The 24,905-nt window shown below is 44.1% G+C and overlaps 1 protein-coding gene across 1 annotated transcript in view; it reads right to left on the bottom strand.

The window, feature by feature from the left end:
• Positions 1-14,188, bottom strand: part of LOC8038541 (medium-chain acyl-CoA ligase ACSF2, mitochondrial) — a 53,160-nt gene extending 38,972 nt beyond the window's left edge. Inside the window, exons 1-8 of the mRNA XM_042291400.1 lie at positions 14,103-14,188; positions 10,660-10,825; positions 5,669-5,797; positions 5,022-5,075; positions 4,135-4,253; positions 3,988-4,035; positions 2,162-2,279; positions 1,185-1,280 (exon numbers count right to left, since the gene is read on the bottom strand). Coding sequence (XP_042147334.1) covers positions 1,185-1,280; positions 2,162-2,279; positions 3,988-4,035; positions 4,135-4,253; positions 5,022-5,075; positions 5,669-5,797; positions 10,660-10,825; positions 14,103-14,188 — 816 coding nt within the window. The remainder of the gene's footprint in view (positions 1-1,184; positions 1,281-2,161; positions 2,280-3,987; positions 4,036-4,134; positions 4,254-5,021; positions 5,076-5,668; positions 5,798-10,659; positions 10,826-14,102) is intronic.
• Positions 14,189-24,905: the final 10,717 nt, after the last annotated feature.

Raw genomic sequence — 24,905 nt, 5'->3', positions numbered from 1 at the left:
CAGAAACTCGTGTAGCGCAGCTTTATATGTTCACAGAGCGACGCTCTTTGGTATAACATGACACGATGGTCCCTTTCTTGAACTACTCCGCGAGCATCATTGTGCTGCCCTCTCTTTTTACTCTACAAAATCAGTCCCGGAACTTTTTGATCTCACCTCGTATTTTATTTCACCTTAAAGGGATACTACAACGAAATTTCGGTGCTCATTTTTTGGTCTATATGTGTTCAAAAGAGCAGTATCACATGAAACATACCAATATCTTGTTAAAAAAAGCCTCGAAAAGGAATTTTAAAACGAATTAAATGATTAGCAAAGAGCACCTGGTGAATGTCGCTAACGCCTCGTTTGTAATGATCGTCTAGGAGCCTTGACAGCTAGTGACGGAGGTTGTCTCGTCTCCGGCCACGACGAGAGAAGGGAGGGAAGGAGGAACTCCCCTCTTCCCGAGAATACCTTTTGTGTGTCGCAGAAGTCGCTATTGTCCCCCTAGAAGATTATAGAAGATTAACCCGTCACTCAAAATTCGTACGAAAGCAGCCGCTTCGGTGGCTGGAACGACTAGGCCATCCTCTCGACGTCAGCCTCGCCGTAGCTTTGCTCGTCCTGAGACAACCTACGTCACGATTGCGTTGGATGTCACGTGCTCTAAGCTGGGCCTTCTCCGAGCGCTTGCCAGAGTGGGCCGTTTATAACGAAAAATACAGCCACCAGGATCAAAATACAAACGTGCGATTGTCATTTACGGATATTGTGGATCATATTCAACCTATTTTTGAACACGACGGGAATATTTCAAATTTCGTTGAAGTATCTCTTTAAGTCCGGTCGTATCCGACGCTCTACGAGTAGATTGAACCAACCAAACAGTTTCAAAAGCGCAAATCCTTAGGCCTCCCCTGTATGTACATGCTTTGTTCAGCGGTAATAAAACACGACATAAACAGTGCAGTCACCATGTTGGGGCACTTTTTGACGCTGCATAAAGTATCCCGTGGGCTCGTTGGCTACATGAGTCCGGACTTTAGGTGAAGCAAAGTGTAGGCGAACGCGCATGGGCTGAATAAGAAGTGCCATTCTTGCTTTTTAAAACTCTTTCTTGATGTTGTACTTCTCTCTGGTATAAACAAGAATAATAAAAAAAGTTATATCTTATCTGAATCTGCAAGACAAAAACGGTTCACCTGCTCGTGGAGCCCAAACCCTCGACCGATCATGTTGGCGTTGTTCACGACGTTGAAGTGAGACAGCATGGCTGCCTTCGGTCGTCCAGTTGTTCCCTGCGTTTAACGAAGGCGTCAACAATCTTTTTACGCTTTCGTACTTTTTATTTTAACGTAAGTCTGAACTTTGTTTTGAACTCGAAATGCTACAAGCTATCAGGCGACCATGCACCAACACGCTCCCAAAGGTTGTGTCAAAATAACGAAAAAGGTTTTCTGATCTAGGCCTGTTCAAACTAGAAATATGTCCTAATAAACCAAATAAAGGGTCAGATTAATAGGGGAATTCGCATTATGTCAGGGGAACCTCAGACTGCCCCTGCCTCTTCCCATTAACTCATCTGAAATGTTTTCACACTACCGAACCAGATAGCTCTCGGAGTGTTGAAACTTTAACAAGCTTGTCTCAACCGTTAGATCTGCATCCGGGGGACAACTGAGCTTTCAGCAATGTTCCGTTACTTTGTTTTTTATACATATTAAAAACACGGTTTATTTATCTACAGGTATCCCACCCTGTAACATAGTTTTGTTAACTGGTTATGCTTGGGCCCCAAAAGCAAGTTTTGATAACAAGGTGCATCTGACGTGTTTGCGAGTGTTGTTTGCTGTCTGTTTGCCTGGTGGCATAGAGCCCTTCGCGTTTCTATGAAATTGACCCAGTCACAAACAGAGTAAGAAGGGCAGAAAGTCTCCTTTAGATTCCCAGCCTCCAGCATGCTCTCGTCGCCTTTCGTCGTGCTTTGACGGCGCGTGCAGGCTCACGAGACGCCAACTTGTTATCGAAAGTAGGAAAGTCGCGTTTGAGGCGGAACAACTGAATGATATATCTTTGCCGTTCTATTTCTTTAAGAGACTTTAGGATTTTGATGCATCTTCAGAGGCGTTCCTGGAACCTGCAATGCATATTGTCTCTTTAAAGTTTGGTGACGACTTACAGACGTGAACTGTATGTTGACTGCCTCGTCGAACTGAAGCTTGGAGTAAATGGCGTTCATGGCGGCGTAGTCCTCAGCGGTGGCAGATTTCATGAGTTCGTCGAAAGTCACCGTGCCACTGCGTGAGATGCACTTGTCGATGAAGTGATAATTACGTCGATATAAGAAAGGAAAAAAAGTCACCCACGCGATAGGGCACCAACGAACTAATACGCATTCTCGAACTATTTGGTTACAAAAGAGGAAAAATATATGCGTGGTTTTATCTACAGTTTATCTCTATCTGTTGTGCGTTCAGATTTTTGTATGTGGCTTTACGTTTACATAGTCACTCATGACTATAAAAAAAAAAAAAAAAAACGCAATTGCGGCCCATGAACGGCTTTATCGAATTCCCCTAAACCTGTATTCATAGTAATGCTGACATTAAAAATGCAAAGTGATTCGCGCTTGTTATTCATGTTTCATTCATATCGCAACCGATAGCTTCGAATGACCTACGTGGTACCTAAATTGCTTGCCGGGAGTACACTGATAATTAACTTTCAGCGGCATTTAAACTATCCTTCAACCAACCATCAATATTTTTTTTTTCTCTTGTTCTCTCCCTTTCTTTTCCATCTTCTTCCCCAATGCGCATGCAACTCTCTTGTCCCAGAGTCAACAAAACGCCCAGTCGCCATATCGGACAATTCGTGGACTTTTAGCAAACCGTTACTATGTTCCGCGTACTGCACTACCGGAGCTCGTTACGAAGCCTTTGAAGCACGCTTTTAAGCGCGCTCCCGGGTGATACCGTGATTGCGGGGCACGCGCTTGAAGGCATGCTTCAAAGGCTCCGGTAGTGTTGTACGCGGAACACGATAACAGTTTGCTGAAAGCCCTAAATAACGTCTGGCATTTGAGCAGCAAGGGGGGGGGGAATTTGACCATATGCAATCTGACTGTGCTAAAGGCTGAACTCCATGCCGCAAAAAATGAGGCGAAGACTTGCAGAACATCGCTCGGCGGCACATTCGCTCTGCGCGCGGCGTAACAGCCAATGTTCCGACGCCACGCGCAGAATGACAGTCATTAAGCGAAATTCGTCGTACTCGCTTCATTGCTTTCGGCCTTAACCTGTGATATTCATCGCCCGCAACGCACCAAAGATCACAAAGTGTTACTTGTTCTATACCAGTGGCAGTGGCATGCCCACTTTATATTAAGTGGGGGAGGGGGGGGCAACCCCCCCCCCCCCCCCCTCCAAGGGCCGGGGATGGTGCCTTTGGTATCCCTTCGGCGCCGGCGGCCAGTGTTTACTCTGCCCAGTGGCGGCTGTATCAGGGGTGGGGGGCAAAACACATGCCTTGCTCTCCCCGTCTAAGAACGCACGGGCTTTTTTTAGAGTACAGATAAACATTTCTTTCCGTGAAGCTTGGATTTTGGTCCTTCAAGAACAGCTCCCATGCGGGGTTTTTTGGTTTTCCCCGAATTGGATAAAACGGGTTGGGGGGTTAATTTTCGAAGTTCATCGGTAGCTACCAAAACACAAAATTATAGTTCTAGATTATGAAAAACATTTTATTGCACTTTGGATATCTTTTTTGTATGTACCAAAGTATTATTTACGGCCTTTGAAACTGCAGTAAAATAAATACTTGCGGGCTTGCAGTTTTTTTTTTCTTTCACTAACACCAATTGGAGACCACGTATGGGTTGTGGCGAAATAATCACAAGTTAACTTGAAAAACTCTCGTAAGCATAAGTCAGTAAAAACAGACATCCTGCAGTCGGGCCTTGCGTTACCACACAATTGCACATATCCAAAATATCAGATCACTCACCGCATGGGGGAGTCGTTGATCATAATAACGTGCTTCAGCACCGGCAGCCTGAATCATTAAAAAAATAACATAAAGCATGCAACACATAAGAAAGATTTGCGTTGTGTTTAAACCCGATTACTCGATATTGTCGAATTTCCTCATCACCTGGCGCTCTTGAGTTCCCCAGGAGAAACTCGATCTAGCTCCGGCGCAATTTGAAGGAGCATTTCGTAGTAGCTTTGTCTGCAAAACTTTCCTGCCACAATGAGAGCTGCACATTTTGTCTGCGTAAGAGAAGCAAAGAGAAGCATACATAGTTGTTTTTTATACAAAAAGGAACGAACCTATACACCGAAAACACAACCCAGTGACTTGCGCTTACGACACCCCATAATTGGTCTATTATTTCGAAGTGTCGGCTGCGTCGGGACTTAACCTGAAGCAGTTTGTTTTCGCGACGGGGTCTGTTAACCCTTCCTTGCAAAAGAGGTGAACTGTGGGTTTTAAAAACAGTCGCTGGAAGAGGGGGAAAGGGGGGGGGGGGGCAAGCCGCCATTCAATTGGAAGGTTCAGGCGTATGAATTCTACCATCCACCAATCCAAATACTCATGCCGAGCCAGATAAATCACTGTGCACCACCGAAACCAGCGTATACCAGTGTACGAAGTGTCCTTATGGAGATCATTGAGAATGGTGTACGGCCGTCAGATTATATCACAAAAAGCCGACCGTGTTTTTAGTTTTACTTCTTGACAGGTTCTATTCTTGAAAGCGTGATGTTAAAACAGTAACGTAACAAAATCAACGCTTTAACCGACGGCGACGCGACCATTTCCCCCTGTCGAGTTTCGAAACACTCTCCTCGTACATCACTCCAAACAAAAGTTGATATTCGACCTACATTTCTGATGACCATCTCTAGTAAATAAATTATATACCTCTTACTAATGCACGGTGGTTCGTATTTTAGAACTATCTTCGTCTTTAAGTACTATCTCTTCTCAGTTCTCAGTAGACAAACTCTGAAAAGTAAACGATGGCCAAGACTCACATGATTCAAACAAAGTTCGAGTTCGGGTGCCTGGTACGCCGTGTTTATGTTCACCTAAAAGAAAAGAGAGTGTTGCTGTCTGATACTATATTTCGTTTCATCAAAAGTCAGAGAGCAGTGAAAGATTAGGAAACATACAAACACATACACACAGTCATACACATAATAAAAACGCAAGGTCGTAGTGCATTCGCTGTGCCCGATTGGTTCTGCCGATAATAACGCACGAACAGAAAGATTGCGAACGCCATGACTTCACATTTTTCAGGCCGCTGTGTTGACCCTGTCGGGTAGTAGGATAGTCTGCCGTGTAGCTTTAGGGGACACAAAATATAGTTAAGAACGTGCCATAAACTCATCCCCACACCCTTCGCTGTTCCCTCCGCGGCGCGTAAATATACCAAAACCGAGACTATTGCGCATCGATGAAGGAGATCTTGAAAACCTCACGCTGACGTCGCCTAACTCATCTTGGCTACTTATTACCTTTGTGGTTGGTCCGCGGAGGGATTTGATGCCGTATCAGGTATGTTATAACGTTTCTTTAACGCATTCTTAACTTCTACCTTAGTGCAGTAGCCTGCGCGCTGGGGTTGGCAAGCAGAACACCACCAACGGTTAACTAGTATATATCAAACAATGCTCACCAACACCAGTCCAGCCTTGGCGACAGCAAACTTAACCACCATCCATTCGTAAATGTTGGGCGCGAGCATGCCTATCTTGGAACCAAGCGGAAGCTTGAGCGACACCAAACTCGCCGCAAATTGATTGACCTGCAGCAAATATGAACGGTTGGAGGTCACAAAGAGAAACCGTAGAACAAGCTATAGGACACTTTCCCGCCATCTACTCGCATTATCTTTATACGGTGCAGATCTCTTTAGACATCAAAATTAAATTTGTTCTGTGGCAGAACGCAATGCAAGCATGACGCTTTGCATTGCGTAATGCCACAGAACAGAGGTCTGAACGGATTTCCGCCTCATCATTCGCTCAGCTGATTTCGTAGATTGCAGGGATTGGTTCTTCAAGTTGATTGCGGGTAAGTAGACGCGCAGGCAATCTTTGAGTGAAGACCATCGCAAGTTTAAGACCAACACCCGAGACTGGCTGAAGAAGACGTCGCATGTATTTTATGGACATGCCCCTTACTTGAAGACTATCGCAAATTTAAGACAAATTGCCGAGACTGGGGAAAAGACGAAGGACAACACACCACACACTCATCAATTATGCTAAACCTTCATCAGTTCGTTTGCGCCCTAACTTGTTTTATCGCAAGTTAGTGACCGAGACCATTATGAAAACCGCTACGTCCTGCCGCAATACTGCGTTTTGTCTGATTTCTACGTATTCACGTGTTATAAAAAAAGTTCTGCACCCTAAATGTAAATTTTTTGCCGTCCCTTATCTCCTCTTCCTGTATGGTTCTCCTGCAGAACGCTACAGCTGTCCCCTAGAAGTGGTAGGAAAACGTGTCCTTTTGTACCTTCCTTTTGCGTTTAGTGTAATATATATTAAAAGAGAAACAACATCTCCCGATGGTGAATGATGTTGATTGGGGCGAAGCTCAGGTGGTGCTGATGATACTGATTTTATTGTTCAAAGGTAGTGCTGATGGTGCTGATTTTTTTTTTTTATTGCTCATAGGTAGTGCTGAGTTCCGGGTTGCGTTTGGTAACCCCAGCTCTTGAGTTACTACCACATCTCAAGGCCCCCTTGACGAACGCTATGTCATATATCAAGCTGCGCTTGATATATGACATAGCGTTCGTCGGGAACGGCTGCTGAAATGTCGTGAACCGAAACTCGGGGATGCTCGCCGTGAGCCTCCAACACAGACCTTATCAAAAGGTTCCTAATAGCGCACTGAAAGATAGAAGCTTCGTCCCTATATCCCTATTCAATTCCCACTAAGAAATCCTGACCGGGGCCGGTTTCGGTTATTCAAATCCTCATTACGCCCACAATACAGTGAAGAGAAAATCTCGCAATACTTAACACCTGCGTCTCACACCACAACCGAACCAACTTGTCAATAAGTTTTTTTAGCTAAAGATATTTTTAGCAGAGGTTTTTAGTTGTCCCAAAAAGTACGCAAATAGTATACGTATCTTGCACATGACGTCGTATGACACCGTACCAGCCGCCATTCCTCCATACCATGGCGTTGTTCCCGTACCTTCTGCAGCATATATTTCGTGCCATCGAATGTGTTGTCCTCGGCAGTCTCTGCTGACAAGAACAAATTCGATTGTGCCAAATGTATGCTGCAGAAAGTATGGGCACAGAAGCATGGTACGGAGCAATGGTGTCTGATGTCTCGTCAATGCAAGCCAAGTATACCATATGCTGCGCATGAAACTCCTATCGAACTATAGAGCGTCGCATAATCATACTTTTAAGTCACAAATATTCGTGAAACTTGTGTTGTAGGATTTGTAGAATATACCTATAGCCATATACAGAACCTCTGCGTGTATGACAGACTGTCTTCGTAAGCTTTGAGCGTGCACATGATCGGCGGTTGCATTGGATACAATGTCTTTATGATAAAAAAATGTTACGTGATGAGCAAAGATTTTCAAACTTGACATTCACCGGAGCCCACCTAGGATCACTTCCCACCGTCTCAGATCTATTCGCGTGCCCCATTTTTCTACAGTCGCGATACATCGCTTCACAGTACAATATACCGCAACGAATGCCGAGCCATTTTGCTGAATTTGTTTCTACATGCGTGCCACGTGACTTCACGCTCTGCGGGTCGCTTCGCCCAACGGAAAGGCCCCGAGCAGGGTGTAAGATAGACAGGTGGGGAAACGAGAGCCAAACGAGCGACCGGATTGTGTCCCCCTCGGGTTTCTCTTTTTCTGTGGCGCCATCTATGTGGAGCACCGCGAACTCTCACTCCGGGTGGGCGACCGGTGGCAACCGGCTAAGCTGACGGAGATGATTTCTCGTGGATTTTCAATAAATGAATGTTGTGCTCTCGGTTTATTTTGCGCACGCTCCCATAAAGTTCCATGCAAATTCGATTCCGACTTTTTTTCCTTTCGCCGCAGCGCCATCTGTCGCAAATCGGGGGTACACGCAAGCAGACGAGTACACAATCCGGTCACGGCGCTGCGGGAGGCTTCTATGGGCCGTTTCGCCACCTGTCTATCTTACACCCTGGCCCCGAGGCACACTCGCAGTTATGGACTGCCTCCGGTGGCTCCGTTGCGGTTCGTCGTACGATGAACCGGAGTGCTGACCCGCAGGACCACCAATTCGCAGGTCCGAGATAAAGAAGCTGGTACGGACGGGACAGCCTTCAAGTAGAAGTATGCGCAAGAGTTGGGAGAGTTCTACGGGACCCTATAGCCATATCTGAGTATAAACTAATGGCGGATGTATCATCGTAGTAAGGAAACTGCTCTCACATATTTATTTCCTCCTATAATTTTGTTTAAGTTTAAGGCTGTGAAATTAATAAATTACCTTACCGGTTAATCGCAGCATGCATTAATCCTTGGTTAATGTTGGATAAAAAAGTGAACGAGTGAGGTTGTCGCGGGCAGTAGCTACATCGCTGCCATAGTCCACACCGAGAATTTGCTCACCGAGGGGACTTCTTTTACAGGATTCCATTCTCCTAAAGTACAACCGTGAATTTATTCTTGTCTTGTAATAAAAGAATATGAGGATAAGCATGTCTAAAAGTATATATATATGTTGCGTAAAAATTATTGGCCTTATGTTTTGTTTTTGATGTCCCCTTTGCATACTAGAAGGAATTTTTAATCCGTAAAAACCTCGCTCAGCGTTTGTTTTCTTGATGGCACCATTTTAAGTGTCAGCCAAATAAATATTGTTAGGTAAACAAAACATATCTCACATTTTTCAGTAAATATTGCAGTACTTCGTAATCAGAAATTTAACGTCAATAAAAAAAGGCATACATTTCTTTCCGTCCCATCATCTACTTCCGCGAGCAATGCATGGCCTACACATTTATTTGAGAACACAATTAATGAAATTAAATTTTCTCTAAGACGTACTAAATGTGCATTGCTTTGCAAATTCAGACAATACTGTTCTCATATATATAGAATTATAATTTTGCAAGCGAAGGCCAATTCTGTCAACATTTGCATTAGATCAACTAACAGATTAAAGTATAACTTATGAATTGATGTGCAGCCTTTATAGGAGATGTGCATCTCCTTTATTTTTAAAGAGGAAAATGAGGCACAGTCATGCCTGTTATCCTCGTTAAACTTGGTATATGGATATCTCAAAACAGAAGTTCTTCACCCTCGTTTGACTTATAATTCTCTTTCAGTCGAACGATCCATTACACGCAGAGTGACACAAATCAAACTGCCGTTTTCTAAAGGTAACCTCATGGCCCTCGTGTGACGCAGGTATAGGAACGTCTCCTGCTGAGTGCACAGTCCACGTTCTGCACAGGTTTCCCTCTGAATCGTGGCAACTGTTTCCTCGTGCAGTTTGGCCTGAACTGAATAAAAACCTTGGTTTCTGCATTGGCTGCAAATGCGGGGAAGGTATGGGAAGGACGATTTCTTCACTGGTTAGATATTATTTCATGACGAGACAGTTAGAGCTGGTTTTTTGTGTCTGCATGAGACTCCATGACTTAGTGGTACCCAGCATCATATATTTCACGTTGTGCCGCCACCGTCGTTATTCTTTTAATAATAAATACAATTAAAAAAAATAAACTCAAGAGTGCTTTATTGCAAGAATACGGCGCTCCACGCGAAAGAAATAATCACAAACAAAGACGAAATCGCTTTATTACGGCTGCTTCCAACATTTGCATTTGAGTTAGACCGACTGCGTTGGATCTGCTGGAGACTGCTTAAAGGCCGACTACCAGACTGGAGATTCTGCAAGGCAGAAGATCCTCCTAACCAAGGCGGAGGAGAAAACGGGCAGTGGTGGGCAGGGTAGAAAGGGGAGAGGACGAAACGGGACAAAAGTGGAAAGCGCGAAGTGTACGTCGGCCTTTAAGACGAGACAAAACTGACGCCATCTATCGGGCAGTCTTGGAGAATTATTTCCATCTGCGTATATTTCTTAATTTTTACTCTTCATTCTTTCACCGCGGACTCGAAATAATTCCGACGATGCTAGAAGCTATCATTTATCATTAATACTGCGTATATTTGACCTCGCAAATACCGCAGAGCACCTTTCTCCTGTCTCGCTGTACGCAAGTTTGGAAGAGTTCCAGGGCTGCCCGGTCCGTTTCTCCAGTGTTTCTGGTCGTTAGCATTGACAAGCGGTTTCAACGCTGTCGGTCACACTCAAGCGTAAATGTGTGAACCGGCCTTTGGGATTATGTATACCATGCCGACGTTTTCAACAAGTTAAAGTGTTGCGTACCCGTAGCAGCTATTTAATTAATAAAAAAGAAACGCACATAATGACCGGCAACTGGCTAACGGCAACCTATTCGTTATTCCAGAGGAGACGATGCCACCTAGAGCAAAGACATGACTATAAGAAATGGGTGGGTTGCAGCCATCGAAAGGAGTAGGAAAGCCTCTGCGGCCTGGCGGCTAAATTGTAAAACAGGGGAACGGGGGATTGAGTGCACATAGGTGGAGTCGAGCAAACTACTAACTTCATCTCTCAGTTCCGTGAATGTCTTTGCGATGCCCTGGTGGCACGATACGATTGCAATGTTGTCTCCCTTGGCGTCGGCCGTCCTGTCCACGACCTCTCCCATGGTCCAGGGGAGGAAAGGATTTTTTCCGGGCTTGTGAAAGTAGCTGAGACTTGTAAGGGTCCTTATTGAAGAAACATATTATGCTCTGATTAGAAAAGGGCACGAACACATTCTATCTAATTTTATTAAGACGATTTTTTTTAAAAAATAATTTTAAAAGCATAAAATGCTTTTTAAACAAAACCCTAAGATAAAAAAAAAAATAATTGCCCAGTTATCTGTGCATTTCCCCGTTACATTTAGCGGAAAAAAATATTGTCCTATGTTCTGGCTCACGAGAACTATAGACCAATTACTTCCCTCCGCTAAATTGATCGGGGCGGGAAAATTGACATTTTTTGACGTCATGTGACCTGTGAACCGTCAGCTTCCCGCTAAATTTAGCGGAAAACTTTACGCCATGTTACCTACACACAAATTCAATCTATCCGCTAAATTAAGCGAAGAAATTTTTGTCATGTGATCCATACACCGATTCGGGTTCCCCGTTATATATAGCGGGGAAATTAATAAGATGTGAACACGCGGTTATATTTAGCGAGGAGATTAATAAAATGTGAGAGTGAAGTTTGGCAAGTGCAGCCGTAGTAATATTATGAACAAAGAGGGGAGAAAGTTATTATTGAATTTATTGCATGAAAGTTAGACAAAGGAAAATAGAAAGAGAACTGTCGAATAATTGGGTCGGGAATGGTGATCGAACCCGCAACCTTCGCCTATCTGGACGACGCCTTAAAGGGATTCTGAACCGACCATTTCGAGCACATAAAAGAATGCTGGAGCGATAAGCGATACGTTGCAGAACCAAAAAACACCCCTTTTACAGCGATATCTATAAAATAGGGCCATATTTTTGGAAAAGAAATGCGCGACTGAACACGGCCGACGAGGTCGACGAGACATATGTGACGTCATGATTCTCATTCCCCATCTTCCTCGCTTCGTCCCGTCGAGCACGTCGAGCTGGTGAACCGAAGCGCGGAGGAGAGAAGCGAGGCCGGCCTCCTCTCATTCTTAACCATTCTAGGAGGATCGTGACGTCACATTCCTCGCTTGATCGCGCCCTTCTTTTCCAGAAATACGGCCATCCGTTTGAGATATCGATGAATGAGGGAGGTTTGGGAGTTCGTAGCGCCCCGTTGAACGCTTCTGCGGCCTTATTTTTTGAAATCCGAATTTCGGTTTAGTATCTCTTCAAACACAGTAACATTGTGGACGAAAAGTGGAGAAAGTAATTATTGAATTTATTGCATTAAAGTTAGAAAGAGAGAAAGGGAAATAGAGCTGGCGAAAAATTGGACCAGGTGCGGTTTTTCTAGTTTTAATGCAATAAATTCAAGAATCCCTTCCTACCCTTTCAGAGAACGCAGTCCAAATCGCTCCTGCGAAAACTACTCATCGCAACGAAAAAAGGCTTGTGGCGTTTTGGTCCTGGGTCAGGCCCCATTTAGGAAAATTATTTAAAGTCCGGGATAATTAGGTTGTTAATTATTTTTGCGTAATTAACTTTTTTTTTAATATTGTGTTTAAGGGCATGGTTTAAATTAGAAAATTGCTCAGCATCATCGAAAAACACTAAATCAACAAATTGCAGACCGATAGAAGGCACGCGAAGCATTTTACGACTTTCTTGAAAACCGCACAAAATCGACGGGTTTTTAAGTTTTGGTTTGCTATCGAAGCCTATCTCGCGACGCAGCAGAGGTTGGTTGCACAATCTCTCCACGGGGCGCGGTGCCGCCGGGGCTGACATGCGCTCCGATAGCAAACCGAAACTTAAGAACCCGTCGAATTTGTGCGGTTTTTCAGAAAGCCGTAAATTGCTTTGCGTGCCTTCTATCGTCCTGCAATTTGTTGATTTACTGTTTTTTGATGATAATGAGCAATTTTTTTAATTTAAACCATGGCCTTAAACACAATATTAAAAAGTTAATTAAGCAAAAATAATTAACAAATTAATTAACCTGGACTTCTATAATTTTCCTAAATGGGCTTCTGGCCCAGGACCAAAACGCCACAAGCCTTTTTTCGTTGCGATGAGTAGTTTTCGCAGGAGCGATTTGGAAAAGGACGGTTGCATTGTGCCGTAAGACAAAAAATTAAAGGAACCATGAAATGAAATTGAGGTTGGGATAAATAATTTTAGATTTTAATCGCACTTCGCGTATTGGGCACAAGAAAAAAAATCTAGTACGCTAGGGTGAAAAGCCAAAAACCTGCTTTTTGGTACAAAAAAAAAAAAAAAAAGATATAGCGCACTATTTCTTACTTTTTTTCCTTCGAAAGCTTTCTGCCTTTCACTGTGATGCATGGGCGGTGCCCAAGCACGTCAGCCGAACCCAGCTAACGCATTGGACACTAGCACTTCGTCACTCGGACGTATGCGCTCGTCAACAATCAGTCCATCGACGAATTCTTGAATTCGCGTTTGTGGTCAACGAGTGCCGTGACGGCACTTATCAACCCTTGAGAAAAACAATTGTTTCATGGAGTTCCTAAAGGGACCATGAAATGATTTTTCAACTTCTTTCTCCTTAGCTTTAATCCTCTACTCAAAAACGAAATTAGGAATCACGTGGCCGTGACGTGCTTGGCATACATGGGTAAATTACTTTCAAGATGTAGTTTAGTTACAATTACAATTACTTTGATCCAAAAGTAGTTTAACTACAATTGCAATTAATACTAAGGGAAGTAATTGATTATAATTAGAAACTACGTTTAATTGTTTGCTTATTTGCTTATTGCTTACTTCTGGGGGCGACCCGATTGGGTCATATAACTTAAAACGAGTTGTATAGAATGCAAAACATTGGTCCGTCCCTTGACCAATGTTTGAGGAGGCATGAGCATCGCATGATAAATGCCACTTATTGTACATTCCTTTTATGAATTTTGTTGAATTTATGATAGAGCTTCACAGTTTTGGACAATGAAGTACTATATGTTCTTATATTTTTAAGAAAAAATAATAAAATAGTTCATATGCTGGAAGACGCCAGATCGCTAAAGAAAGAATTATGTTGACAGACGTTTGTTATCCAGGCATATGAAAATGAGACAATTATTCATACATTAAAATTTTACAAGTGTTAATATAAAACTAAAAACCACGCGCGCTAATACGACCACATTCACATACAAACATCATGTTATTCTAAATAATTTATATTGAGTTGAAATTATAATGGATCAGAAATGCATAAGAACAAGGAAAAGAAGAAGAAGCCTCGGAACAGCCTGTCGCAGTTTTGTGGCTCTCAGCTTATTTTTCCCAAATTGGCCATTCTTAAATCATTTTCAATTGTTATTCAAGTCGCAAGGATTGTATATTTAACTTGGCATCCGCACCGGCAAGTCTGAACACCAAGAAACGGGCGTCGACGGCCGGCAAATTGCCATTGCCGTCGCAACCCGATGCCATTCCATTGATAAAGCCACCCGCCACCATGGAACAAATACCACCCTCCCAGGAACAAGGTAAATCACCTTCACCCAATGAAAATCCACCCTCCCAAGAGCTGCCACCGACGCCCCCAACTACCCACTCAGATGTGCAGGCGGAAGCCGTCATTCCCATCAAACGGCAGCGCGTTGAAGGTGCATGCAGACTCGACCCGCAGAGGTCAGATCCTCCATCGGAAGCGGCGACTTCGACTTACACGTTACAGGAAAGCATGGATGACAACGACGATGACGCGGGTTTTACCATCGTCTCTTACAAGAAAAACCGACCAGCAGGTATCCCAATACTCTTTCATCCGACGTCCAAGGAGACTTCCTTCTGGAAGGTGAACCCGAATGTCCTGGCACGAGAGGTATTGGGAATAGCACAGGAGAAAATACTCTCACACAGAATCGCCAAGGATGGCAGCCTATCGGTCAGTGTAGCGTCCCTCCCTGCGGCAAATAAACTGCTTGCGCAAACATCCCTCGCGGGAATCGAGGTAAGGGCAACCACTCCAAGGTCCTACTCCGAAAACATGGGCAAAATCAAAGGAGTTCCTCTCCAATACTCCGATAGTGATCTATTGGAGTACTTAAAAGACAGTGGTGTACTAACTGTCCAAAGACAGGTTGCATACCAAAGACAAGAAGATGGCTCTTCAGTGGCCCGTCCCAAAGATAGCGTCATACTTCGCTTCACGCAGGACCACCCGATGCCTCCCAGGGTATACTTGGGGTTCACCAGCCACCCAGTGGAAGAGTACTTCGGTTCTCCCCTTCAATGCTACCAATGTCAACGATTTGGACATATTGCCAAGAACTGCCGCGGTGCCCGCCGTTGCAAAATATGTGCAGGTCCACATCACCATCAAGAGTGCAGCTCACGAGCTGAACCTAAATGCGCCAACTGCGGCCAAGGCCACGCGGCAACGTTTTCCGGCTGCTCCAGTAAAAAAGCGGCAGCAGTTGTAAGAAAAACCGAAATTATAAATGGCAGAACACCTACTCGACGATCTCCACCATCAAATCCAGAGATGGTGCGAATACCTGAAGCTCCAAACGACACAAAATCGTCGACATCCAAGCCTACGTATTCAGACGTGCTACATCGACAACCAAGTAAGAAAAACACTGCTTCAAAAAATGAAAATGGTTCCATGACGTCAGCGCCGCTTACTCAAGCCGAAAAGCGCGAGTCAGGACCTCCAATGCCTACCGCGTCTGGTGCCCGAAGGGCTCCACGACCCACTGCATCACAAACGACACACTCAATGGAGACGCCGTCTGCTACATACCGTGCAGATTCCCCGGTCAACGCAGACAGCCAAGCAACTGATCAACGATTTCTCATGCGGCTACTGTTTTTGGCAGTGAAAGCGATCATTAGATCGCTACCAGACGCCGTCAACATCCCAGAGGTAAAGGCGATCCTTAATATGGAACCCCTTATTCTGGGGACAAGGGTCCCTGAGATGTAATGAATAGTGTGTACAGTGAAACCACTGTATTCCAATGGAATGCGAATTCCCTCCGAACTAAAATAGGAGACTTCAGGAAGCTCGTTGCGCAATACCAGTTCCCTGTTCTGGCAATATCTGAAGCTCATACAGATGCAAAAACTAAGATAGCTGGCTACCTCACGTATTGCTCGTCCCGTCGGGATGGTCCCAGTCGAGCAATGCTCTGTGTGAGGAAAGACATACCATCAGTTATTATGTGCACATCATCGTCTGAAGCGCCAGAATACGTCGCGTGCAAGATCACGTTTGGCACGACCGCAATGATTATAGCCTGCGTATATATAGAGCCAGTAACATCAGTGACGGAGGAAGCTCTAACATCAATATTCTCAAAATTTAGTGATCCATACATTTTATGTGGGGATTTTAACTCGCACCATACATTGTGGGGAAGCACACAAAATGATAGGAGAGGGAAGCTGATTGCCAATGTAATAGAGAAATATAATCTATGCGTGCTAAATGATGGCTCTCAGACATTTCTTCGTGGATGTACTTATTCAAGTGTTCTGGATTTGACAATATGTTCTCAAGACATTTTCCCGGATTTATCATGGCATGTTGATACAGAAACCCATGGAAGCGACCACTTGCCCATACTCGTCCAGCACAGAAAGGTAGCGAGACCGCGCAATGGACAACGGAAAGTTAAAATTACAAATTGGCGTATGTTTCGATCTTTGAATACGCTAAGCTGTAAAAACGTTGATACGTTGGACGATTTTATTTCGATTGTGAAAGAAAATTTTGACCACGCAACAAGATGGGTATCCATTCCATCCGATTATAGAGGTGTTGATGCTTCGTATGAAAAACTTAGAGCAATACGACGCAGAGCCGAACGAAGATACCGCCGCTCAGGATGGATAGAGGACTATAAGGAGGCTCAGCGTGTTCACGGCCTTATACAGCGTAAACTTAGACAACTTGCCAAACATCGATGGCGACAGCTTTGTGCTAAGCTATCGTCTGTAAGTGACCTCACGAGGATGTGGATTATTATTAGAGCTCTCCAAGCGCCGACTATTCAAAGGTTCCCGTTGCGAGCAATGGCCCTATCCAGAGGCGTATCAGAACTGACAATAGCAGACGAGTTTTGCAAATTATTGGTTCGACCAAGCGCGGCATCTCTGACACTTAAATACTTTGCCTCGTGTGTCAATGCCAAACAAACAATTGATAACGAGTTTACGTCCTGTCATTTGGAGCTAGATTGTGTTTTCACAATGAGGGAACTTCAAAACGCACTGAGAGTGATACGTCGGGGCAGGTCGCCTGGCCCAGACCTGATCACATGGGATGAATTGACCAACATCGGTCCACGTGCGCTGAACTTCATTTTGAGCACGTTCAACTCTCTCTGGGTCAAGGAAGAAATACCAGCCCAATGGAAAGTCGCTAAGGTCATACCGCTTTTGAAAGCGGGAAAAACACCCATGGACCTAGCCTACTTTCGACCAATCAGCCTTACAAGCTGCTTAGGTAAGCTTTTCGAAAAGCTAATTAATCAACGACTACAATGGTGGCTAGAAACGAGTGAAGTGTTACCGGAAGAACTAGCAGGGTTCCGTCCCAAACGCTGCACGATGGATTGCGTTTTAGATTTGGTAACGTACATAGAACATGAACGTACGCTCGGAAAAATCACAATAGCTGTATTTTTAGATATCAAGCGCGCATACGATACAGTAAGTCAAATCCACATTCTATATAGTCTTATACATCTTGGAATTCGAGGACGAGTCGTACGGTGGATAAAAAACTTCCTTTCAAAACGGACAATGTTTGTAAAGACCGCAGATGGAGATAGCACGAGTCAAACTCTCCGACACGGCGTACCTCAAGGGAGCGTACTAAGCCCTACTCTATTTAATACGGTCATGGCTTTGCTTCCAGGTCGCCTCCCTTCACCACTCCATGTGACGATATATGCAGATGACATTTGCATCTGGGCCTCAGGCACTTGTCTAAAGACTTTACAGGATCAGCTTCAAGCGGGACTGAAGCTCTTAAACGAGTTCTTAAGTGAACGGGGTATGGATATTGCGCCTTCAAAATCAGTAATGCTTCCGTTCACGAGGAAGCACCTTCGTGGATTCGAGCTAAAAATACAGGGTCAAACTTTAGAACGCGTCTCGCATCATCGCTTTCTTGGAGTGATTCTAGATCAAAACCTCACTTGGGTAAAACACATCGATATGCTGGAGGCAAAAGTAAACAAAACAATCAACATTCTACGTTATTTTACTGGAGTTCGTTGGGGAGCCTCAACGAAATCCATGATAATGCTGCATTCTGCGATTGTTCGGCAACTTATTACATATTCACTCCCAGCACTCCATGGATTATCTGCAACACAAGAAAACAGACTGCATTACATGATCGCCCGTAGTCTTCGGATCTGCTTGGGCGTCCCGCGTCCAACTCGCGGAACACTGGTTTTAGCAGAAACAAAACAGCTACCTCTTCAAACTTTACGCGAACATGAGACCTTACGTCATTTCCTACGCTTGTCCATTCAGAACTGTCACCCACTTGCGGAGAATTTGATAACTAGGACGGGCTCACATATTTCCTCGACACTTATATCGTCGAGCGTAATCGTGCCGGATTACACACCGTGGGTTCCGACTATAGATCGACCACCCTGGATGTTTCGCGTCGCAGATATTAACACGGAATTACCCAACCTTAAGAAAAGCCTGAGCACATCTCATTTTGTGATTGCTCAGTCGGCGTTGGCATACTTGCATGATCACTACAGAGACCACATTCATGTATACACAGATGGCTCTACGACAAATGATGGCTCAACCTCAGCTTTCGTAATTCCATCAATGCAAGTGAAGAAACGTATTCGTTTGTCCCACAGAACGTCCTCTACTGCTGCAGAGCTTTATGCAATTTTTGCGTCAGTGGAGTATATAAAGGACGTAGAGCCGAAAAACCAGTGGGTTATCTGCACGGACTCCAAGGCAGCCCTCGGTGCTCTTTCGTCAATAAACTCTAGAAGTCCGGCATATGCATTGGTCTACCAGGTAGCTGATATGATCGATCGGGCCATAAGTAATGGTCATTCATTAAAGCTGCAGTGGATTCCAGGCCATAGCGGAATCTCAGGAAACATGGAGGCAGACAAACTAGCAACAAGTGCACACGCTTTAGAAAGAATTCGAGGAATTCCTTTTTCGAAAACAGACATAAAGTATTTAATTGCACACCACTCCAAAGAAATGGCAGTCGACATATGGTTTAATGAGGCAGGACGGCAGTCTACTCTCTTCGTGGTGGATCCAGAATTACGGTTTTATATCCCAAGCGATATACCGAGAAAATTTGAAACCATGCTTCACCGCCTGCGACTGAACGTGGCTTTCACGAGAGAATTTCGCTACAAAATTAATGAAATTGAGGACCCGAAATGTTCTTGCGGTCAGGATGTGGAAACTATTGAACACCTATTTTTTAACTGCCCTCGCTTCGATCGCAATCGGTCACAACTAAAAGTACGGTTTGATATCCTGGATAAAAGGCCTTTCACCATAAATAAATTACTGGGGCCATGGCCCAATCAAATCATGCAGAAACAGGCTCTCCAGGCAATAAAAATGTTTCTGGAAGACAGTGATATCATCGACAAATACTAGCTTTTGAGTTGATAATATTGAACCTTGTTGTAAAATGCATGAATATAGCAATGTGTGTGTATGTGTGAACAATCTGGTGACAATTGGTAAGACTCGAGGTGACACTTCATACCAAGAACATAAGTGCGGTTCATTAACTGTTCTCATCGTATGTGTCTATGTATGCGTGTACGTGTTGGTGTGTAGAACTAGTGCGTGTTATTATTTAAGGATCATTGTCAGTGTGAAGGTGGAGTCGCACCCGCGGGCCTTGCGGGGCGCGGCCCCCGGGTGACGCTTGGGACGCTCTGACTCTCTGCACGACGGTCCAGTCGCGTCGCTCAAGCGGAGTATGCTTCCGGAGGTTATGTGACTTATATCTTGTATGGGTAGACTGGCGGGCCGTCGCGCCCGCCCCGGGCGATGCTTGGGCGGTGTCTGCGGGCTGATTGCTGTGGGGTCTGTGGGCGGTGTGGCTTCAGCTTTAGACGGTTTTTTATTATGTTCCGTTATAGGTAGGGGAAAGGTGTGTGTGTGTGTGTGGGGGGGGGGGGGGGGGGAGACATTGAGGTGTATAGCTGCATCTATATGTTTGAAGTGTTTAATTTCTATGTCGGAAATATTCTCTTCAATGGTAATGGAGTAGCCGGTCACGCTTTAGAATGACTAACGTCTCCATTTATTATTTTTAACACATATTGAAGAAGAAGAAGAAGAAGCATAAGAACAAAATCGGGGCTCCCGAATCATTAGTGACCAAATTCAAAGGTGCGAGGTCTGTCTCCGAAATGCGTAGGCAAATAATATCCGAAGTAAAACCACCAGGAAATATATTTCAAAATAATACAAAGACACGAATAGGGGGCAGTCTGGAAGAGGGATGTAAAAAACTGGCAAAAGGAAAAGACAAATAACTTCATAGACAATTAAAATTCCCAACCTCGGCTAAAAGCTAAAGCTAAATTTTTTTTTTCAAAATTTTTCGTCTTTGTTATTGTTTTCCGCTTGCACCGCCGACAGCACCAAACGGCGCCGTCAAGGTAGGCTCTAGAGAGGATTGTCTCTCAACACGCAGTGTAAGCAAAAAACAAGACAAAAAAAAAAAACCGCGAAGTTTTTTTTTTTATGTGTTGGCGTGTGCATGCGTGGCTCTGTGTGCGAGTGTGTCACAGAGCGCAAGGCCGCTTGTGCGAGCGGTGAGGCTTGGTGCCGCAAGGTCTTGCAAAAGGAAGTGTAATTGTGCCTGAAATTTTTAAATTACTGGCGCTAGAAAGTAAATAAATTACAATTACAATTCTTTTAGTGAAAAGTAAATAATTACAATTACAAATTAAAAGAAGCAATTAAATTACTGTAATAGAATTACTACCCAAGTATGGTGCTTGGGCATTGTAGGCGATGACTCTAAGCTTCCACCGTGGTTTTTAAGCACGCTATGGAACTTGTTACACTCATGTGAATAATCAATTAATTAATTAATTTATTTATTTATTTTCCGTGCTCATAAACGGCAAGTAGCCTAAGTAATGATGCACATAGTCAGAAGGAGTACACACAAGAAATATACGGCACTTGCAACAAATAATATCTATTATGGGGGAACAGCAAATGGGGAACAGGTCATTAAATATCAATCATCGAACGCCTAAACGCTTGAACACTTGAGTTGGAAATTAAGATGATGCGTGCCTTCACGGCACTCATTGCCCACGAGCGCGAGTTAAGATATTTATCGACGGATTGATTGTTGACGAACGAACACGTCTGAGTGACGCAGTGCTTGTGTCCAATGCGTGAACTATATAGGTTCCGCTGAGATGTTTGGGGCACCGTGGATGCATCACAGTTCACTCTGTCAAAGTTCACTCTATCACATTTCACTCTATTACAGTGAAAAGCCGGAGAACTTTCGAAGGAAAGGAGGTACGGAATAGACCGCTACATTTTCGAATTTTCGTACTGAAAAATGTTTATAGGATTTGTACGCTCGTGCACTAGTTTTATTTTGGCGCACTAAACGATGTGCTGTTAATAAAATTCCAATTTATCCCAGCAGAAAATGCATTTAATGTTCCTTTTCAAATTCACGGTTGGAGCTTGGAGTCATTGCATGAGGTAAATTACTACGTCACGGCTACGTGATTTCTCATTTCTCATTTCATTGGACGAGGAAAGCAAAAGAGGGAGAAGTTAAAGAAATATTTCTTAATCCTTTTAGAGGGGGAGGAGGTAGGAAGAGGTCACGATATAAGTACGCGATGACCGCAAATATTACGTGAGCAAGAATTTCGAGGGCTTTGCTCGATCTACACACGTTGGTAAAATCAAACTTTCGTGGAGGCCCGCTAAAGTGTCACACAGTACTTACGACATGCCCCAAAGAAAATTATTTATATACATATGTCTGCACCAATTTTGGCTGATGGCTATGAAGTTATAGTCGTTCTCACCGGTTTGAGGACCGCATTCTCCCCGATGTACTTGCCACGTGGCGCAGAGCGGCGTAAAACACACGGTGGCTAAACCTTGACATAGCTGTTCCTGAATTTAGAACAAACAAATGACACAAACACGAACACTACCAGAATCTGAAGTAAACTGTTGTATAGCGTCACTGTTTGCCGGTCAGCAGTGTAAATTTTCGGCAAGCACACGCTATGCACAAAGAACTTCTGTTGTTCCCCTGTTTGTAAGGGTTTCCTGTGACGTCGAGCGGAAACCCCTCGTACATGCATTAAAAAAGAATCATAAAAGGCGGCGGAACTTGCAGCTGTTGCGAACAGTGAGAGGCTCAACATTTTCTTTTTAGCAAATTGGAAATAGAAAGCAAAAAACGTTAAAAAAAACCCATTAGAGTAAGAGTACTGATTGATAGTTGAACACTCACATTCGGTTTGGCTTTTTGACACAACTGCAGTTAACAGACGCTGTATTATCTCTAGATGTTTCATCCAGATGAAAGAATGAGACCTAAACTTCGCGTTCCAGACCTAATATGAACCGAAATACTTTCAACAAAAGCAGGTATGCGAAAGGGACGTGGAAAGTTGTTGAAGGTCAGATTATCCGCGGATACTTGTACCCATATATCCGGAGCACAGGAGCGGAAGCACGATTTCTAGAACGGGCATTATGCTGGTGTGTGTGCGTGAGTTTTGCGCCATGAACGTTTAAACATCCCAGGTTAGCCGTAGTAGTACTGCAATGGCTATAAATTTGTCTTTTTCAGTGATGAACCGGTACCGCCAATCTCAAGAACAAATCAAACTCTCGTTGTAACTTGTAGGAACATTCGCAACCTCCATTTTTTGTGCCTGTGTGTGTTCGTTTTAATTTCGCGGGAGGTTCAGCTGGCGCTGGCTGTTCCGTACCACGTAACAAAATAATTGCGCGTGTTGAATAGGATGTCTATCTATATTTTTTTTCTTCGTCTACTTGGCATTTAAAAGCAAAGTAAAAAGTTATTACCACTAACCTTATTCACTTATCTAATATTGGCTTTAAGTCTGCAGAGTTAAGGCAGGAACAGAGAGGGCTAACTTAATTTTTTTTTTGTCTGTTTCCTATTCCCACCAATTCAAAGTCTGTCGAATGCGTTCATACAGCGAATAGAGACAAAGGCAGTGAGCCATTGCGTCCACCCACGAATCATTCCAACCAGAGCTCGGTGCTCCGACGTGTCGGGTGCGCTCTCATCTCATCCTCCCCCTCAGTTTCACGTGCAGCCAGACATGTGCTCGATACTTGAATAATGTAATGGATTACAATTACAAATTACCGAGACTCAAATGTAATGAATTACCGTTACAAATTACTTTCGCTGAAAAGTAAAGGATTACTTTACGCATTACGTTACAAATTACTTTCGCGTTACTTTTTCGTACACCTATCAAAAAAGAATAGAAACAATTTTTATATTGTTCAAAAATGTTCTGCAACACTACTTTTCATTTCTCATACGCCCGTATTATGGTAGTCCCTGTATAAAATAAAATATTATATTTAAGAGAAAGACTGTAGCTGCATTCCGTTCTCCTGCAAGCTGACAAGGCACCGAAAGCTGCAACCACACCCGCCATTCCGCTAGCTTACTGCCACAGCTCACTTTGGTCCGGAAATGATCCCTGGAATTGTGCAGACAAAGCTAGCGGTGCGCATGCTCAGTAGCAAGGTCTACCTTTGCTACGAGATTCGTAGCTAAAGAAGTGATCTCCAAAAGTTCCCTTATGACTTGGGTGTTTCGCTTGTTATTCACAAGAAAAGAAAAAACCTGGTTCTAACGTTACAGTGCATATAGCCAATGCAGAATACAGGTATCCCAGCTTACCTTGATGGGCTTTCGTAGATTAGAGTTTGTTCTTGCTGATGGCAATGTGTGTGTGTGTATGTGTGTGTGTGTGTGTGTGTGTGTGTGTGTGTGTGTGTGTGTGTGTGTGTGTGTGTGTGTGTGTGTGTGTGTGTGTGTGTGTGTGTGTGTGTGTGTGTGTGTGTGTGTGTGTGTGTGTGTGTGTGTGTGTGTGTGTGTGTGTGTGTGTGTGTGTGTGTGTGTGTGTGTGTGTGTGTGTGTGTGTGTGTGTGTGTGTGTGTGTGTGTGTGTGTGTGTGTGTGTGTGTGTGTGTGTGTGTGTGTGTGTGTGTGTGTGTGTGTGTGTGTGTGTGTGTGTGTGTGTGTGTGTGTGTGTGTGTGTGTGTGTGTGTGTGTGTGTGTGTGTGTGTGTGTGTGTGTGTGTGTGTGTGTGTGTGTGTGTGTGTGTGTGTGTGTGTGTGTGTGTGTGTGTGTGTGTGTGTGTGTGTGTGTGTGTGTGTGTGTGTGTGTGTGTGTGTGTGTGTGTGTGTGTGTGTGTGTGTGTGTGTGTGTGTGTGTGTGTGTGTGTGTGTGTGTGTGTGTGTGTGTGTGTGTGTGTGTGTGTGTGTGTGTGTGTGTGTGTGTGTGTGTGTGTGTGTGTGTGTGTGTGTGTGTGTGTGTGTGTGTGTGTGTGTGTGTGTGTGTGTGTGTGTGTGTGTGTGTGTGTGTGTGTGTGTGTGTGTGTGTGTGTGTGTGTGTGTGTGTGTGTGTGTGTGTGTGTGTGTGTGTGTGTGTGTGTGTGTGTGTGTGTGTGTGTGTGTGTGTGTGTGTGTGTGTGTGTGTGTGTGTGTGTGTGTGTGTGTGTGTTTTTCTGGCAAGCAAAGCATGCACTGAAACAATTTCGAACATCTCAATAAAAGATGGCCACGAAGAGGACGGACACTCCATGACCGAAAACTCGACCAGTCAGAGAAAAAGTGGTGGTTATGGGTTATCGATCGTTCATCGGTTCTCACTTCTATACAAGTATTCTTGGAGGCTAGGGGAGGGCATTCGTGGAGGGCCTAGAGAGCGAGAGAAGCGGTGGTCGTCGGTTTCACAAAACAATAGAGGAACACACCACTTTTATGCGTTCTCTAACTCAGCACTCCTTAGATAACCTACCCCCCCTCTTTATGTTGACAGTTGACTGTAAAGTGAGGAGTGGACTCGACCACCATGCCCAAACAAAAAAACCAAGAGAAGTATTGTCCGTACCCTCGAA

This window comes from Ixodes scapularis, unplaced genomic scaffold, assembly GCF_016920785.2.
Source record: "Ixodes scapularis isolate PalLabHiFi unplaced genomic scaffold, ASM1692078v2 PGA_scaffold2__306_contigs__length_199485367, whole genome shotgun sequence".
NCBI classification, from domain to species: Eukaryota; Metazoa; Arthropoda; class Arachnida; order Ixodida; family Ixodidae; genus Ixodes; species Ixodes scapularis.
Note: the sequence above shows the minus strand (reverse complement) of the source record. Positions and strands in the feature narration are given on the sequence as shown.